This window comes from Corvus moneduloides, chromosome 10, assembly GCF_009650955.1.
Source record: "Corvus moneduloides isolate bCorMon1 chromosome 10, bCorMon1.pri, whole genome shotgun sequence".
In the NCBI taxonomy this organism is placed as follows: Eukaryota; Metazoa; Chordata; class Aves; order Passeriformes; family Corvidae; genus Corvus; species Corvus moneduloides.
The window spans coordinates 1,989,574-2,007,969 of NC_045485.1; the positions used below are offsets into that span (position 1 = coordinate 1,989,574).

Sequence of the window (18,396 nt, forward strand, 5' to 3'; positions counted from 1 at the left end):
CTAAAGGCATTCACTTTTATCTAAAGGTTAGGCCTAGAAGTTCATCTTGGAAAATACTGCTGACAGTGGCAGCAGATGGTTGCCTTCTCCCCAGGGCTCAGCTCCCACCATACCTGGTACAAAGCCCCACACGTCCTTAGTGGACTTCCCTTCCCTGCCCAGACTCAGTCTCAGCAGCCCAAGCCAGACAATGTATTGCTTTGGCTGCCCTGCAGTGTATGAGCAGTGAAGGTTTGCTGGCAGGAGCCAACATCTTTGCACTAATCATCAAAGCCAACTCCCAATAATGCCGCCCATTCAATTAAAGCAAATTCCTGTCCTGTGACTTCCCACACCAGGCACTCCCTGCCGGTGGCACAGGGCCCAGGCTGTGGCCAGCACAGATACGCTTTGCTCTGGCTCCGATAGCTGCCTGAGCTGAGGATGGGCACAGGCCTACGTGACCAAGCCAGGGCTGCAGGACAAGGACCAGGAAGGCTGGGCGTTTGATTTCCTAGTAGCACTGAGTACTGGGCAAGTTGTGCCAGCAACACTGCAAGATAGCCTGAGCAGTACCTAGCCCCACCTTCTCCCAGGGACGTCCCTGGCTCTGCCTGCCCTTCTCCACAGGCTGCATCTCCTTGAGGAGCCCGGTGAAGTAGCTGTTAATGCAGCATTTATGGGTAGGGGTGTTTGGATCTGGGAAGGAGGGGACAGTCTCTGGCTGTGCAGTTTCAATGCTGACTTCTCCCAAAGCAAAGAGAACTTGTTTCTGAGAGCAACGTTGTGCTTCTCCCCCAGCTGATCAGGTGGGCAGCAGGCTCCTGGCAGGCATGAGGCCACTGCAGCTCCTGCCCAGCTGAGGAACTTGGCCCTGGCAGCACCTCCCAGTCCCCACACACGATGAGCCAAGGTAGCCTCACTCTGATCAGCTGCCTCTCTTCCTACTACACACACTTGAGAAGGTACAGAAAGACTCAGCGCCTGGAAGCAGGACTTGCCCAGCTGTGAGCTGTCCTGTGCAGGTGAGATACCAAGAGCCCAGTGCACTTGATCACAAAACTGAAAAAGCTGATTAAGTCAGAGGTACTGGAAGCGTCACTCAAGTGTTGGAAGGGGACAGAAGTTCAGTCAGCCCCACGGGAGAGAACTGCATGCAGAGCACTCATGCATGAGCCACCCTGGGGTGGTCTCGGAGCTCTCCTCAGCAGCAGGATGCTGCTGAGCACTGGGGCAAGGAGTGCTTTTTCAGGAAACCTCCTGCAGACTCTGCCTTACTGGGAAATTAAAGCAAACAGGTTTTTTACTTCCACTAAAGCTGGGACTGAGCCTGCTTTTCTACCTGGCTGGCTACTCCTAAGTGTGCTGAGACCTGCTCCTTCCTTTTCCCCTTTGCCATGAAAAATGGACATTTTATGGTAATTGTTAGTAACTGTACCATAACACTGCATATTCCAATCCTAGGTGGAGCTGTGCTTTCAGAACTTTTCCTAAAGGAAGAAAAGCAGTGTTGTAAGAGGAAGGAGGGGGAGGAAAAACAGTCAGAGAAAGACAAGCTAACATCCCTCTCACCAACTCTTGCATTGGAATTCAGAGTGGCCTCCTGGAAGGAGGCCCCCAAGCTGGGAGCATGGCTCAGCTCTTGCAGCATGGCACAGTGCAAGAGGTGGGAAAAAAGGGGGAGCTGAGAAGGGAAAGCAAGTTACCTTTCTGAAATTTGCCATCAGCATTTCTTTTGCCACAAACAGAAGCAACTCTAAGCTACTCTGTCTGGGCTCTCCAAATTTGCCTTTCAAGAGTAAAACAGGAGAGTGTGCTGCTAACAAAGGCATTCCCTCTCAGCTCATCCTGCAGTGCAACCTTACATCAGAGTACACAGGAATGGCTGGGAGCAGAACAAGCTGGCAGAGGACAAGCACTACCCAAAATCTGTGCCTGAGGGCCACTTCCTTCCTCAGCCCTCTGCAGGAGATGCAGAGAGTCAGTGTGCACCAGGCTGCATTAGCCTAACTCTCAGCCTAAGCCCACGAAGTGTAACTGACTACTGTTGGAGCAGAAATAGAGGTAAGATGGTCAAGCCACCTGTCCCAAACAGGACAGCTACTGTGTGCTCCAGAAAACACCCCAGGAGCTGGGAACCATCTTCCCAAGTTCCAGAGATCCAGGAGCCAGGGAAGCCTCACAGCCCTGCACAGGGCTATGCACAAACAGCAGGCACCACCGCATCACCCTTGTCCACCTCCCCTGGGACTACAGCTGTGCCTCATCACAGCAAGGAGGTAACCACTGTGCAGACCCCTCACTGCCTGCTCACACACAGGGTGGGAAATTGGAAACTTAAGTGCTTAGGTAGCCTGATCCATTTAGCTTTCATTCTGTCATTTGGTCTTAAGCCAAATTTTCTCTGGAAAACAGCACACTGACTGCAGCAACAGCTGGTAGAGGCACTGAGACAGGATGAGATACCAGACACTTATTAGTACCTAAAACCTGAGATGCCTTCTCCTCAGATAGCACAGACAAGCATAGAGCCCGCCTGTAGCTCAGCTGCCTGGCAAGTCCATTTGGTGAAAACACTTTTTCCAAAAAACATCAGGAGCAAACTCCAGCCACTTTTTCCATACTAACACTGTGGTAAAACTCCAACATGTTCTGCCAGCACAGGGCAGGTATGCTGCTGCTCTGCAAGCACTGTTTGTGTCCCTCAGCTGCAGGCAACCTCACAGCCCAGCTTCAGAGTCAAAAGATTTCCTACCCAGTGTGAAGAGGACAGCCCATACCACATCCCAAGCTGGTGGCCTAGAGCACCTCACCGTCTGTATGGTACAGCCTTGTCCTGGAGCTCCCACTGAGTCTTGGAACTCTGGACTCTCCCAGAGTCTTGCACAAAACTCAAGGATATGGATAGCAGAACTGCCCCATTTGAAACAGCTGGCAGAACTCATGCCCTCAGATGCCTCTTGCTAGCACCCCTGCCAAATGAATTTACTGCGATTGCCAAGACATTCAACCCTACTAGCTGAGTGAGCTAAACCTATTAGAAAAAAACCACCTTTATTTACACTGAAGAGGATCCAGCAGGACCCACCCTCCCCCAGCCACACGTGCATGCACACAGACCTCTCCCTTTCCTTACATCCACCACACCTCATCCCTCAGTGCTCTATCCGGACCACCATGACCGTGACGTTGTCGGCCGACCCTCGCTGCACTGCCTTGTTGGCCAGTCTGTTACAGGCAGCTTCGTATCGAGCATCTGCTTCCAGCTTCCCTTCTCTCATCTGGATATTCTTATCCTGTTGGGACAAAGAAATTTGATTGCTCCCAGCAAAGGCAGGCACACGCACATTGTATTTTCCAAGCATTGGGAAGCAAAACAAACACAGGCAACCTAGGGAATAAGGGAGGATTCTCCAGCAGTCCATTTCATGCCCTCTGCACTGACAAACCCAGCCCCCACGCTGCCTTCTCCTCACCTCCAGGCAGGACACAATGAAGTTCACAGCTTCTTCTGGTGTAAACACTTTAAAGAGGCCATCACACGCTATCAGAATGAACCTGGAAATCAAGTGGAGACAGGTTCCAAGGCTGAATTTTTGGCTCCCCAGCTACAGCAAAATCCCTCCAATCTATTTCACGAACATCCATGCTCCGATCCAAAGGGAAGATGCCACAAAAGCTTGTCTGAAAATCCCTTTGAACTATGATTCATGGCAATTCGAAATACAGGCCAAAGAGCCAGGCAACTAATGTAAGACCTAGATCAGGACATCCTGGCAGTCCTACAACACTGTCAAGATCATATATAACATCCTGGTCAAATGCTCCATTGTTTCTCTAAGAACTGCTTCTTTCCTTTGAGTCCTTTCCATACATGTATTTTCCCTGTGAAGCAGCTAATGCAAGGAAATAGAGAAACACAGCTGAATCCCTCATGTACATCACTTAACATTTCTACACTCCTGAGGTATGTGGTAATTTAAATACACAAATTCAAAAGAAAAGCACGTGACACAACTGTGATCAGAAAACTCTGACACAAAATATTGCCACAAGCTTCAGAAGGTTGAGGAGATACAAAGCCCAAGGCAAGGACAGCATCCCCCTTTGGATGGGGGAGACAGCCTGCTGGGCACTCCCTGCCTGCACAGGGAACTGTATTAGCCAGGAGCCCTAACCAGAGTCACCAGGACAAGGAAAACTACAACCAACCTACAGAAGTGGTCAGCCTGCACATGCCTCTGAAGACATCATTTCAGTGCCTGATACTCAAGAGTATCTTTAGAAATATTTTAGTGGATCACTTGATATGGAACTCTAATCCCAGAAAAAGCAGCAGTACTGGGTTACACTCTCACCTCTGAGAGTCAGCAGGCTCACCGCAATTTGTCGTTGCCAATCATATCATGGAAAAGTACCTCAAATCTTCAAATATCAGAGCCGAATGCAAAAGTATTTATGGGCACTACAGCTGCTAGAAACAACTCTTGGACAGGATGGAGACCCAAGAACTCAAGCCTTAACTAACTGCTTGAACACTGGTGTGTGAACTTAATCAGAGCACAAAGGACATCTAAGGCTTGTGTATGCTATTGCTATGAGGCTGGTTCTTCCAAGAGGAGCCTTCACAGTATCCTGGCAGAGCAGCAGCATTATCCCACTGTTCTGATAAGGAACAGAAACAGAGAGACATCAGTAGTAAGAGCATCCTCTGATTCTGGGGAGATCAATCTGAAGTGCCTTGGCTCTCGCAGCAGATCAAACAGGGTTGTGTGGTTTCTGCTGAGCAGAGGTGGAACAGACAACCCCCCATGCAAGGGCACACTTTACCTGTCATTGTGTGTGAGTTGGCAGCGTTTGATATCTGGCACAGAGATAACACCACAGCGTTTGTACTGGCCATCCCCAATGGAGCGGGAAACCTCCAGCACTCCCAGGACTCTTCCATCCCTGCACAAGGAAAGAAAGCACTGAGAGCCCTCCCCACACCTGTGTATCTCACTGCACTGCCTGATGGGGACACTTCGTGCATCCATCTGCCTACAGATAATGACCCACTTCCCCAGCAAGTTCAAATCTTCCCTTCAAAGGCTCCTTCCCTTTCTATACGTTTGTGTGAAGCGCTGGGAAACAAGTGGTGAGGGGGAGGAGGAAAAGAAGTCAGGAGACTTCAAGGCTGTTTTCTGTCACCCTGCCCTAACTCAAGTCTGGCTTAGCCTAGCAAGCTGGGGAAGTAAGAGCTGTATGTGAGCTGAACTCCCAGTGGCATAGTTTGAATACAGAGATTATGTTTTGGCAAGATATCCAGCAAACTGCTCTTCACTAGAAGCACAGAGTGGCAGAGGCAAGAGGTCTGAGCCAGCAGCCCCTCCTGTGTCCTGTCTATCAGGACATCAACCCCTACAGACTGGCTCAGCTGTGGGCAGTTCCCTGGAGTGAGAAACACGGCATGTTCAGCTCCTGATCACTTGGCCTTTTGTAACGACTGATTGCAGCAAGCAGTTCTGTGAAACCTAAGTTACAATACCCCTTAGGAAATAGCTCTGGTTTGTTAAGCTTTTCTAATTAACCAAGCTCCCTAGAGAAACAGCTTCCCACACTTCACCTTTCCAACAATCATCTTCCCAAAAAGGCTCTTCTGTGCCCTCTGGGAATACACAAAGCTCATTCATTGTAGTCCAAGCAGCCCCGCTTGAGATAAAAGCAAGAAGCAAGGCATGTCACAGAGAAGAGATCTGATGCTCACACACTTTGTGGCTTATCTCTTGGGCCCAAAATATTGAACTACAAGCAGTGGGAGAGGCTCCCAGGAAGTCAGGGACCAGTTCTGCAATGAGCTAACAGACACTGGGCCATCTCTTTGCCATGTGCAAAGAGAGATCGGTGCTATGCGTAAGTGCAGCATGTGCTCTCCAGAGATAAGGGGAACAAAGCACTCCAGACACGGCAGCATAACAGAACTGAGCCCACCCCTCTCCACCCTGGCTGCATTTTGCCTCCACAGGCATGAAGATACTTCACCTGCACTGAATCCTCTCTTTGTGAAGATGCCACTAGATCAAGAAACAGCCTTCAAAAAAGAGACAACATAGCCAGGGAAATAAGACTCAGCTGTTGTGTTTGGCACCAGCTCTCCAAACAACCATGAACTCCTTTTTGCACAGGAACATTATGATAATCACATTTTGGCTCCAGAAAACTCCCTCCTATTGCAGACAGCCTCAGTGCATCAGCTAACCCCAGGGGAACAACACCAGCTGGAGGGCCTTTTGTGCTCCCTCAAACCATGCTCCCTCTCACATGACAGAGAGGGGAGTCATGCTGCAAGGAAATGAGTTCTGTTCAGCATCACAATGTGCAGAAAGCAGTTACTTCTTCAACAATCCCGTCCAGCTCTGTAGGTCAAAATCTGTAGGTCAAGCTTAAGCACGCCTATGCTGGCGTCCCATGGCCAGCCTTTCACATGGGTCCTGCCTTGGCCATTGTAAGGCTCTGTGAAACCAGCCCACATCAACCAACTCCAGTAACTGAACCCTTCCATGCCTCAGGCACCACTGTGCTTCCCACAGGCAGCGACAGATTCTCTCCAAGCTCTCAACTAGGATGCATACTGGGTTCAGGAAACTTCAAAACCTCAGTGCTCAGGCCCAAAATTAGGCTAGGGTTTAGATTAGCTCATTCACACCCTCAGGCACTTACCTGACGTTTCCCCCAGCTTTCTGTATCCGCATACGCTCCTCATACTGCGTGGGGTTATGCTCCTTACTGAGGCTTAAGGCTGTGTGCTTCTGACTCTCTTCATTGTAACGACACAGAATCGCCTGTGCTGACAAAAGACCATCATCAAACAACACCACACCACAGCAACCATTTCTTGAGAGAGAGCTCCAAATTGTACTGAATGGTCCTTCCTACATCAGGCCAGTGACTGGTGGCCAGTGGTGTTTCTCAGGGCTCATCCCTAGGCAGGAGGTGCTGTTCAGTACTTCTATCAGTGATCTGGATGCAAGAGTTGAATGCACCATTACCAAGTTTGCTGACGATACCAAACTGGGAGTGCTATGGACTCTCTGGAGGGACAAGAGGCCTTGCAGAGGGACCTGGATAGATGCACCATCGGGCAATTGCCAGTGGCACAGAATTACTAAATCCAAGTGCTGGATTCTGCGCCCAGGGTGGAGCAACGCCGAGCACAAGTGTAAGCTGGGAGAGGAGCGGCTGGGAGCAGCCCTGCTGAAAGGATCTGGGGGTGCTGGCTGGCAGCAGCTCAGTAGGAACCGTCGCCAGGAGGGCAAATGGCATCCTGGGGGCACTGGACACAGCGTGGCCAGCGGGTCAGGAGAGGGGATAGTCCGGCTGTGCCCAGCAGTGGCACGGCCTCACCCACAGCGCTCCAGCGTTAAAGATGATGGGAAGGTGCTTGAGTGTGTCCAGGAGAGGAGAACCACGCTGGTGCTGGGGCTGGAAGGCGTGTCCGGGGAGGAGGCTGAGGGCTCTGGGTTTGTCTGGTTTGGAGAGAAGGAGGCTGAGGGACAGCCTTATCCCCCTCTGCAGCTTCCTGAGGAGGGGGCATGGAGAGGGAAGTGCTGATCTCACGGGAATGCTGATCTCAAAGCAGGGCCAGGGGAGGTTCAGGCCAGACATCAGGAAGTGTTTCTTTAAAGAGAAACTCTTTCTTTCTGTATAATCAAATACTGCACCAGGCTTCCTGGAGAGGTGGTTGATGCCCCAGACTGTCAGTGTCTAAGAGTCATTTGGGCAATGGTGTCACTTTAGGGCAGCCCTGCACTGGTCAGGCAGTTGGATCAGATGGTTGTCGGAGGTCCCTTCCAACTGAAATATCTGTTCCAGATACTGTGAAATATTTAGCACCAAAAGTGAGAGCTTTTACACCCCACTGTTTTACACTATGAGAGACAACACAGAAGTACTCTGTACCCACCCAAAACAAGATGCTTTGTAGGAACAGTTGAGTAGCTCCTGACAACTCAGACATCCCAAACAAACAAACCAAAGAAACCACACAGCTCTGGGCAGAATAAAGATGCCATCAGTGGTCTCCATTCTGCTTACCCGGCTGTCCCCAAGGTTGGCTATGTAGAGAATATTGTCGACAGCTAATACACAAGTAGCTGTGGAGCCATCCTTCCATGCTGGCTTCCTGAAGGGAACAAAAATGACATTACTAAAGGGGAAACACAACGCTTAAGAAGTTTAATTACAGAGTGTTCTTGGGGACTCAAAGAAGAGTCATGTGCCAACATACAGCAATCAGGTAGCACATGGCCACAGCAGCTGCCTGCAAGCAGCTCAGGTTGGTGATAAACAGCAAACTGGACAAGGACAGAGGAACTACAGACTACGGACTTCTGAATGCACAGCCAGTGCCCAGCCGGTGTAAGTACTGCCAACCACAGCTCCCACACCAACTCTTCCTCACACTCAGCTCCCAGGAAACCTCATATGTGAGCAGAACAGGCTCAGTCCTAACGACCGCCCAACAGCTACAGCATCACAAGGCAAACAAGCACCCCACACTCCTGCTTCTTTTCAGCAAAAGGAAGGCACGGCCAACTCTGTAAGCAAAAAAGAAGGCATTTCTGCTGCATTTTCCTTCCTTTTTTCACAGTATCCCTGCCCCCTCCCCACCTCAGCAGCACCACCACTCACTCAGTCACTCTCCTCCTATTTCACTTCCTGTAGCTAAGCTTTTATCTCTAGAGCCCTACGTAAGATGAGAAGCATTTCTTAGATTACAGCTGCCAGACTAATCCTCTCCACAAAAAAGCCTGGCTATGATGCCATTCTTCACTGAAACTAGCGTTGAGAAACTAATTTCTAGACACATTTCATCCGGTTTTTCCTTATTTTGAAGGTGTGGCTGAATGAACATGATTCATTTCAGCATCAATACAGCTATTGTAGCAATCCTTTGTAGTGACTTTGTCGTAAGTCATGTTTCTGACCAGAGGCTGGTTTGAGAAAGACACTATTGTGACAGACTCAAGAAAGCATCTTCCTTTTGCCTGGTCAAACTTGTTGCTCTGATTAGGCTTAAGAGACTGAGCCAATTTGCAATTTGCTTAAAATTGAACATTTTCAGGAAATTGCAGAATCAAATGCATCAAAAGTCTCTCCATCTGTGATAGAGGTGTCACTGAAATAATAACAGTAAAAAACCAAGTCAAACACGTGTAAAGGATTGGTAACAAAGTGACTGTATTTGAAATGCAATCTACATCTTCCCTAGTCCACACAGTCGGTGTATCAGCTCAGCAGAGACAGAGAGAAGGTCAGGGTGCTCAGCACTCCACACCCAGCTGCAAGGCAGGCTGGCATTTACCCCACAGAGGGACACTCTTCATCAACATCTCTGTCTTCTAAAGAGTTGAAGAAAGCAAGATTTAAACTTACATTGGGAGAGTTAGGTCTTTCAACACAGGGCATTAAAAGCTACCTCAGGGATGTGTTCCAGCCTGGCAAGCACAGCTCTAAAGAAAGCTTAGTGGCCCCTACAGATCCCCTCCTGCCACACTCTGATGCCATCAACAGAGAGATCCCACCTTAGGCAGTATGGGAAAAGTCCCTTCAGCAACATGGCAAGTCTTTAAAAGGAAGGCAAACAAGAGGCCCTGATGAGGACACAGGTGGCCCTTGGACCTGTTTTGCTTCCTTCCCTCATGAGGAACACTAATTTTAGTCTAAGGGATCCTACAGACCACTTACCATAGAGTAACACCAGAACATGGCACGACCTAGTTCTAGCAAGCACTCAGCTGGCAGAGTCACAGCCTGACACAGTGGAGCTGTGTGGAGTTTTGCCAAAGCACAGGCATGACACAAGGGAGGTTTCCTCTGCTCAGACCTCAGAGATGCACGCTAAAAAATATAAATGAACAGAAAGCATTAGCACTTACTGGCTGGATGCCTGCTTTAGAAACTCTTCATCTGTGTGTTTGAAGGTGTCCAAAAGGCATCTCTTCACAGTTTTCTCCACGCTGGCTACCTCACCTGTCAGACAGAAAAAACAGCAACTAAGCTCCAAGTAAAACATATCCGATCTATCCTCGTCTGTCCCTTTGCTCATCCAGCATTCAGTCAGGCAGTGCATCTCTTGGGACTCTGCAGAGCAGCTGGGGCAGGTCCTGGCCTTACCCTACCAGAAACCTGGGCAGCAGTGTATGTGGAGAGTTTGTGACATGAACCTCTCTACCACAGGAGTATTTTCACACTTGAAGTGGCACTGCCAAAACTGGCAACAGCACATCTCACACTTGCTTAGCAAGTCACAATTGGCTCCTTGCCCCCTTGTGCCAAAAAGGCTTCCAGCCCTCTTCCCCAGAAGACAGAGCAGTCTTGCAAGGCCTCTGGGAATAAGGAATGAGTACTGTAGGACTACACCCAAACAGATCAGTTTCCCTATCCACTGCCAACACAGAAAAGGTGGTGGTTGTCCTACAGCCCTTGCTCCACTCCTCTCACCTTTAGGAAATTTCTTAATCAGGTTTTGGTGTAGATTCTGTGCTGCAAATTTTGAGGCTCGGACTCCTCCGTGGCCATCAAAAACAGCGAAGTATGAGACACGTGTGCTGTGAGGGAACAAAAAATAGCAGAAAGAGGCTAAGAAAGGCCATCAGCCAGGCAATGGGATCGAGTACATTCTTCTCCTTAATACCCTGCCCAGTGTCAGCCAGACTGAAAATCCTGCACTCCTAGGTACAGAAGGTAGCAGCTCTCTGAGCACATCCATTCAGCATTTACATAGTTTACATGTTCCAGCACTGAGCTGAGAACTTTCTTGTAATTTTCCCCTCCTCAAGAAAATGAAGGGCTAAAGGGTTTACAGACCCCAATTTAGGATAAAAGCAGGTAATCATTTCACCTCAAGAACACTGCAACTCTCCAGCATTACAGGTATCAGTCTAGCCAATCCTACAGTACCTTCCACGCCTAAACTTGTCCCAACTATGCTACAGACAAAAAAACTTGGATCTCTCGGCACACAAACCTCTTGGGACAGTACTAAAGCTAAATCCAGTATCAGGGTGATGCTTGAGAACATTCTTTTAATTTTACATACCCACTTACATTTGGATAACAAAGGATCAACATCCAGAGTTACTGGGCCTTCATGGTCCTTGTACAGTCAGTGACTGAATCCACTAAGCACCCCTCAAAGGGAGGGTTTTGTACACACAAGCCCTGTGAATTGCCTGGAAACACAGCTAGCTGATGATTCACCCCAGGTCTCCTAATAACAAGCCCAAACCATACACCACAATACAGGCAGACAAGAGCATCAGCTGTTCAAAGCAAAAAGGGTCATCTCCTGGGTTTAGCTGAAGCCAGCTGGAGCTCCCTCACCCCCATGATGGCTGTTCTGGCAGCTGGGGCCCACTTACATTTGGGAGGGCAGAGGCCGGCATTCCTCGGTGATATCGTTTAAGATGACATGTGCATCCTGCATGTCTTCCCTCTCACCTTTTCTCTCTGCCACATAACCCTTCAGTCCAAGAACGCCCACTGATCCTAAAGGAGAACAAAGCAGACACATGCATGCAAATCAAACTCCTCCATCTCTTCAGCTCAAGCTAAAAACCAGTAAGTTCTCAGCTTTCAGAGCCCTGTCCTGGCAATGCAGCCCTCATCCTGCAACACAACATCTAGCATCTGCTGGTGAACAGGATATATTTATTTTGTAACATGGGCTTTTATGTGTCCCCAAGGTCAGCAGCTCTAAAAGCAGCCTGCCCTCATTTTAGCAGGCAGCTGTAGCCAAGCAGGACTGCTGGGCATTGGACAGGACTCTTTCTGAACAGGGGTGGGGAACAGGGTGGGCAGGGGAAGCATGTGGCACTGAAACTGCAGATTAAGTAAAGCACAGCTTTAAAGAGTGCACTAAGGACAGGAAATCCAGGTCTGATGTTCCCAGGACATGTCCTTTCCTTTGTACCACTGAACACATCTTGCTCCCAAAGCTGTAACACAGCACACAGGCACTGAAGTCAAAGGCCCTGTATGTAACAAGCCCGTCTCTCCCCCTCTCTGGCTTCCTCAGCAGCCAGCAGAGAGATCTGTGGATGTGGCAAAAGAAAGTGGTGTGGACCTAGCCTTAGAGAGGTTCCACACCCAATCCCCCTCTCAGCAGCACAAGCACTTATCCTGCCAGTGCTGAGGTGCCTGCTGCTCAGCTTCTGCTACTTCAGCAGGGACAGTAAGAAGGCCCAGGAGATGGATAGAGCCAGGAAGCTCGAGGGGCTTCCACAGACCCCTGCAGCAGTTTGTTTCCTACAAGAGGCTGAAAAGGCAAGCAGACTGAAGAACCAAAGCTTAGCTTTGTTCTGGACTTACTCAGCCCAACGCCAAAAGTACAAATTGAGTACATTTGTTTTCAAACTGTCTGAAAACCTTTACAAACTTTCTTTTCCACAAGTTCTTCCCTGCCATTCTTCTCTTCCTCCTCCTCCAAGGATTTTCTCTTCTGCCCTTTCTCTTGGCTTCCTGCTGATGAGATTTGCTTAGTAGCACTGGAGGCTGAAAGAAAGCAAAAATGCAGGTGGCTCAAGTGTTCCAGCACTGTTTTACTTGCATAAATTCAGCAGCAGGTCCTTTTATAGCAAAGCACACTTACACAGCATTAAGTGCCCAGAGTTATTACTGCAAAAGACATCCTAACCAACCACAAATGCACACACACAGCTTCTCTCAGCACATACAACCCCTGGCACACATCACTGCCCAACCAGCGAGTGCTGATTTCACCACTTCATGCTGTGTGACTCCACCTCAGGCACAGGACAGCTATGTTTGGCTGGCAGGCTGCTGATTCTCCCCAACAACCCACAGGTTTTATTTCTTAGCTACCAGGCTTTTTTTTTTTTTTTTTCCCCCCAGTTTAATTGCTCAGGAATTGAATGTTACAGGATGGAACATTTCTAGATTATTATTATTATTTTCCTCTATGATCTCTGCCTACAACAATGCAAAGAAACTTATTTTATTACTCTGAATGTGCATTTTTTTAGAGGGTTCAGAAGAAGACTACAAATTACCGTTAGCAAGCAAAACCTGACATCAGAACTCTGGCTTTTTCCTTCTGGAGATTTAGTCTCATGTGGGTATAGTGAATTATCTCACCTCCTGCCAGGTGACAGCAAACACATGGCTGCATGCAGAAAGCCTTGCCAGAGCAGCAGTCTGGGTTTGAAGCCATTTTCAGCAAGGACAAGGAGGCAGCCTCTGCCTACAGCAGAAAAGCAGCCAGGGCAGTGGCTGCACCAGGGCACATGCATACTCTCCCTCCCAAAGCAGGAAGCTTTCAGACAGAGAACAGGGCTCCCCAAAAGACAGGAATGTACTTCTGGGAACAGGCCTAATTTTACTTTTTAAGATTCAGAATCCTGATTTAAACAATTGGGGCACAAATTGCCACAAGAAGTGTCAGCCAATGTGGACTGCAAAGATAAGCACCAGGTTAACTTGCTACATGTCCAGCACAACAGGCTGCATCCTGGGCTTTCCTGAGAGAGGTGGCTCAGAAGAGGCTAATGAGTGGCACAGCTCCTTACCTGGGTCACTGCTGCTGGCTGGTGGGAGACCATCGAAGAGCAAAGAGCCTTCTTTCCCTGGAGCACAAGAAAAAGACAAAAATAACTAAATACCTTTGTTCCTTTCAGGGAATAATGCTTTGCCTAGGTCTCTCCTGAGGTGAAGAAATTATGAAAGTTTATCAAAGAGAGACAAATTTCTACTTCTGTTACTCGTCGGCCAAATCTAGGCTTTGCATTTGTTCCAGGGAACATTTTTACAGAACATTTTATAGAATATATGTGGAACATCTGTAGCACCCTGGTTATAAAAAACCAAACAGGATGCATGCAGCTGGTCTGCACACCAGTACCGATAACCCCACTGTCTTTATTCTGTCTAACAAAGAACAGGATTTACACAAACTTCATCTGAAAGAGATGCTGATGCAGAAAACATGGAAAACCAAACTAATGGCAGGAACAGAGCACCCATACCTGAGTCAGCACTGCTGGATGGCGGGAGATCATCAAACAGCAGAGGCCCTTTCTGGGCATCTTTCCCTGCAAGGCACCAGGGCAGAGTAAGGAACCAGTACAGGCACTCCTGGGGAGAGTTGGTCTGAAAGGACTGTCCCCAAGCCAGCACAGGTGTGGTAAACCAGGAGAGCCTTACTTCCATCTCTAATTTTAGCAGCTACTACACAAGCAAAATAACCACCTGCCTGGGGCTGAGGTGAACTTTTATCTTGAGGACAGGTTTTTGGGGCTTTCTGCTAGCAATCCACTAAGCTCGCATTAACACCCCTCAGCAGCACAGCGAGGGGAAAGGCTCCAACACGGTCTAAACCGCAGCGGACGGAGCCCCGGAGGAAAAGAAAACCACGAACCCCACCAAGCCCGGCAATTTCCCAAGAGATTTTTAACCCGTCCCCTCACCCTCCCCCTTGCCCCTCAGGCTCCCTGTAGCGGCGGCCTGGCTGTGCGCGGAGCCACGCTGCCCAGGCCGAGCTGCAGCAGGCCCAGCGGGGCCCGCAGCCTGCCAGGCCGAGCCCAGGTGAGGCGACGGGCCGAGGCCGGGCAGGCCCGAAGGACAGCGCGGGCCCGAACGGGTCGCAGCCTCACCCGCGGCGGCGCCGGGCTCGGGCAGATCCCCGAACAGATCCATCGCCGCCGCCGCTCCCGCCCGCCCCGGCGCCGGGCCGCCAACGCCAGCCCGGGCCAACCCGCACCCGCGGAGGGCCGGAAACGGGCCCGCAGCTCGGCGGCGGCAGCGGAAGGACCGCGCTGGCCCCGCCCCCAGGGGCGCGGCAACGGCCCCTCCGCCAATCGCAAGCGGGGCTGCGCTGCCAATCAGCGCCGCCGCCCCGCCCCTTGCCCCGCCGGCGTGAACAGGCCCGCGAGGGGGCGCACCCTCAGTGGGGGTGGGCGCTGCCCGCCCTCAGCTCTCCTCCCGCCGGCCTCGCTGCTGCCACCCCACCGGCCCCGGAGAGGACGCTCAGCGCACGGGAGTTGCGTTAAATGCGACATTTATTTCAGAACCGAACAAGCCTCACGTACGCACGGACGGCCAGGACCCGCAGTACTGCCCCCTGGCACACGGCAGGGAGCGCCGGCGGGAACCGGAGAGCGGGGAGTGCGGCCTCCCTCCTCCTCTGGCCCCAGCCTGCCCGCCGATGCCCGCCTGCCTTCCGTGCCACCCGCTGCCCTGTGGAATTTCCCTTCCGGTTGGGCTTATAGTCGTGCTTAAACCTCCGGTTTGCATTCCTTGCCGAGGGAATGGGTGCCAGGGCCATGACGAGGAGCGCGGTGCCGGCCAGAGCGCTGCTGGTAAGATGGCAAGGATGGCCCGTGTGCCACATCCAGTGGGCAGCTCTGTCTCCCTCGGCCCCGACCTCCAGCCGAGCCGTCTGCACTGCAGGTTTGCTGGCCTCAGGCATGGCTCGGCTTTGGCTGGAGGATGCCGTTCAGCGGGCTGCGTCTTGTCTGTGGCACAGGTAGCACCACACAGCCCTGGCCAGTGAACCTGTGTCTGGTCCCTGACAGACACTGGTCCTGTCTCTGCCAGAAGCTGCCTCCATTCTGGAAGAGCCTCCCCTCAGGTACCCCCTGTTTCTCCACCCTTAGCCCCTTACATTGAAATTTAGGATGGTACCAACTAGTCCTTGCCAAGACCATGGGAGCCAGGATGTTGCAGCCTGGGCCCCTGCATTGCCCCAGCTCAGCCTCTCTCTGCCTCCAGGCTGGCACTCTTCATCCAGAAAGGGCACAAGTCTCCCTCCAGGTCTAAAAAGGATCACAGAGAGGAAAATAGCCCAGTTTGTTGGGGAGCTTGTCCTGGGCAGGGGAGCTGGGCTGAGAGGAGCAGCCCCACTGCAGCTTTGGGCTGTAGTAATGGAGTAAGATGCCCAAGGAGCTGTGGTGAGGCCAGGCAGAACCGGCATGTGCTCAAGAAGAATCCCCAAACTCTTTCTGTGACCTGAAACCCAAGCTAAAGGGTGCCTGATATGCAGCAAGGGGGCCAGTGCAAGCCTCTACTCATCTGCCATATCCCTACCTATCCGTGCCCCCCACAATACGAGTATAACGAGAAGACAGCACCACGTCCCACACACACACACACACACACACACACACACTCCACAGACAGTGCAGGGAGGTGCGGCAGAGCCAAGGCGCAGCCGTGCTGGACAAGAGACAGCAGAGCTGGGGGGTGCCTGGGAGATGCACGGAGGAAGATGCTCAGCTTCCAACGCAGAGCTGTGCCAGATGCTGCTGGCCACTTGGGAAGCCCTGAACAAAAACATCTAACCATGGGTGAGAGATGGGAGAAGAGAGAGAGCTGCTGCTGGAGGAGGTGGGAAGCAGTGATGGCTGGAGGAGAAGGTCTTTTCAGCAAAAACACCTCCGATGTGGGAAGCCCCCAGATTAACATGCTGATGGAGGCAGGGTGGGGGGAGGTGGGTGCTTGCTTCTGCAGCAGAGGAAGAGTGAGAGAACACCAGCTATAACAGAAAAAAGAAGCCCCATCCCCACCCTGACACCCTTTGATCTGCTTTGAGTCTGTCATCCTGCTGGGAGAAGGGATGTGCAAACCCTTTTGGAAGAGGGCAAGAAGAATCCTGTAGGGTGGGATGGTCACTCCTAGTCGCGGCCTCTAGGGAATTTTCCTATTCCACCTGAACCTCCACACTCCCTGCAGGGTTGGAATCCTTGGCATCCTGCCCTAAGAGTGGGAAATCCCTTTGGATGAGACACCTGGGGGCCTCAGGCCGGGATACTAGAGGTGGCCCACGTGCTTTTGGTTGGAAAGGGTAGCCCAGCACGGGGTGACAGACAGAGCCATCCCCAGAGCTTTCCTTTTCCCTCCAGTAGGACCAAGCTCCAAAGTGCAGTCACCCATCTGCAGGGACATGAGTGCCCTGGCCAGCTGAGACTGTGGGCTCTTCCCTTCCAGAGGTAGATGGGACAGGTAGGAATTGCCTTCTTTGGGAAGACATGGTGGGCTGTCTGGCCACCGCTCAGGGGAAAAGTAGTGTAAGCTGTAGGGGAAGGCAAAGCAAATGTTTGGGGAAGGGCAGACAGTGAGGGTGAGAGCTGTGCTGCTGCCAGGCACAAGCCAGTGATGTCCCAGGGAAGGCATCTCTGGAACCCCAGCCCAACACCAAGGCTCTCCCCTGCCTGGGGGAGGCATTGGCTGGGGGCCAGGACTCAACTTAGGGGATTTTTGTGATGTAAATAGAAATAAATACTTTATAAATATAATCTTAAAGTACTGACACCTGATCTTACTCTGCTGTCTCTTGCAGAAACATCAGTAAATTAGGGAAACCCCACATCTAAATCACCACTTTCCCTTCGCCTGAGGGCAATTCCTCCTGCTCTCCCAGCTCTGAGCTTTGCTGCATTCCCATCTCTCTAGATCAAAGACCAGCTTTTAGCCAAAACCACCCTTCTCACTCCCTCCCCTCTGATAGGGACCTTTTTTTGAGCATTAGATGGTGTGATATGAAGGTCACCCATGGGGGGACAGGCAGAAGATGGCACGTGCACAAGGAATCCTGCCCAGGCGGGTCCAGGCTTTTGCAGCTACAAAGAGAAGTGAGTTTCCCCTGTGAAGCTGTGAATCAAGACAGATCCTTCCATGGAGCAGAGAGCTGGGGCAGCAGATGGTGTGAAAGATCAGATATTAACATGGGGAGTCTTCAGACAGAATCAGCTATCTTGATCCTGTTGGCAGACGGATGAGGTGGAGGGTGTTTTTCAGGTTAGATTCTCATCTGGGCTGTTCTCCTTCTGGACAGCTTGGATCTGGTTTGGAAAACAAGGGACAAAAAGTGTTAAGAGATGTGGACAATGAGAGGTTTGAACTCCCAGGTTCAATGTCCTACCTCCACGCTGACACTTGAATCCAGACAGCTGGAAGGACATAGAATTAAAGTCTCTTTAGCCAGAGCACACACATTTCTGTGCATTTACTCCTATTCCCCTAGTCCTGCCACTTGAGATGATCTCAAGAACTCCATGAGATGATCTTGTTGAGGAATTAATACGTTCAGTGCAGGTAGCTTGGTGTGCAGCTGCAATTTCAGCTGCAGGGGTGGGAGCCTGAGGCAAGAGTCCGTGAACTGCCGATCGTTTGCATAACAAAGGACACAGGGACCTGCGGGACAGCCAGGTGAGGAACAGCAGGAGACACAGCAGGAGCCGAGGAATCCAGAGGAACCCAGATCTTGGTGCCCTTAGACTACGAGGGTATAAAAGCCCAGGGCTTCCTTTGTTCGGGGCCCCTTCTCCGAGGCACCCAGCTGCAGCTGTTATTTTGTTACTGCACCGCGACTGAATTTTTTTAAGGATAGAGACATCTGAGACTCTGCTGTGGGAAACCCGT

General features: G+C 50.9%; 2 protein-coding genes across 20 annotated transcripts in view; both read right to left on the minus strand.

Annotated features, from left to right (window-relative positions):
• Position 1: 1 nt before the first annotated feature.
• On the minus strand, positions 2-14,734 carry ILKAP (ILK associated serine/threonine phosphatase). Its single transcript, XM_032119697.1, has 12 exons — positions 14,631-14,734; positions 14,004-14,069; positions 13,548-13,604; positions 12,388-12,513; positions 11,382-11,508; positions 10,462-10,568; positions 9,897-9,990; positions 8,053-8,140; positions 6,679-6,800; positions 4,810-4,929; positions 3,456-3,537; positions 2-3,275 (listed from the first exon to the last, which is right to left on the minus strand). The coding sequence occupies exons 1-12, from the start codon at positions 14,671-14,673 to the stop codon at positions 3,135-3,137; spliced, it is 1,173 nt and encodes a 390-aa protein (XP_031975588.1). The 5' UTR covers positions 14,674-14,734; the 3' UTR covers positions 2-3,134.
• Positions 14,735-15,017: 283 nt separating this feature from the next.
• The window catches only part of KIF1A (kinesin family member 1A), a 41,354-nt gene continuing 37,975 nt past the window's right edge, over positions 15,018-18,396 (minus strand). For all 19 annotated transcript variants that reach the window (XM_032119386.1, XM_032119378.1, XM_032119376.1 and 16 more), the window contains one exon: positions 15,018-17,816. In XM_032119386.1, the coding sequence (XP_031975277.1) occupies positions 17,774-17,816 (43 nt within the window). In that variant the 3' untranslated portion in view covers positions 15,018-17,773. The remainder of the gene's footprint in view (positions 17,817-18,396) is intronic.

Coding starts and splice junctions, on each gene's coding strand:
- ILKAP (XM_032119697.1), bottom strand. CDS start 14,673: ATGGATCTGTTCGGGGATCTGCCCGAGCCCGGCGCCGCCGCGG. Junction 12,514..13,547: donor AGCCAGCAGCAGTGACCCAG/GTAAGGAGCTGT, acceptor GCTTTCTTTCAG/CCTCCAGTGCTACTAAGCAA. Junction 3,538..4,809: donor CAACTCACACACAATGACAG/GTAAAGTGTGCC, acceptor CTTGATTTCCAG/GTTCATTCTGATAGCGTGTG.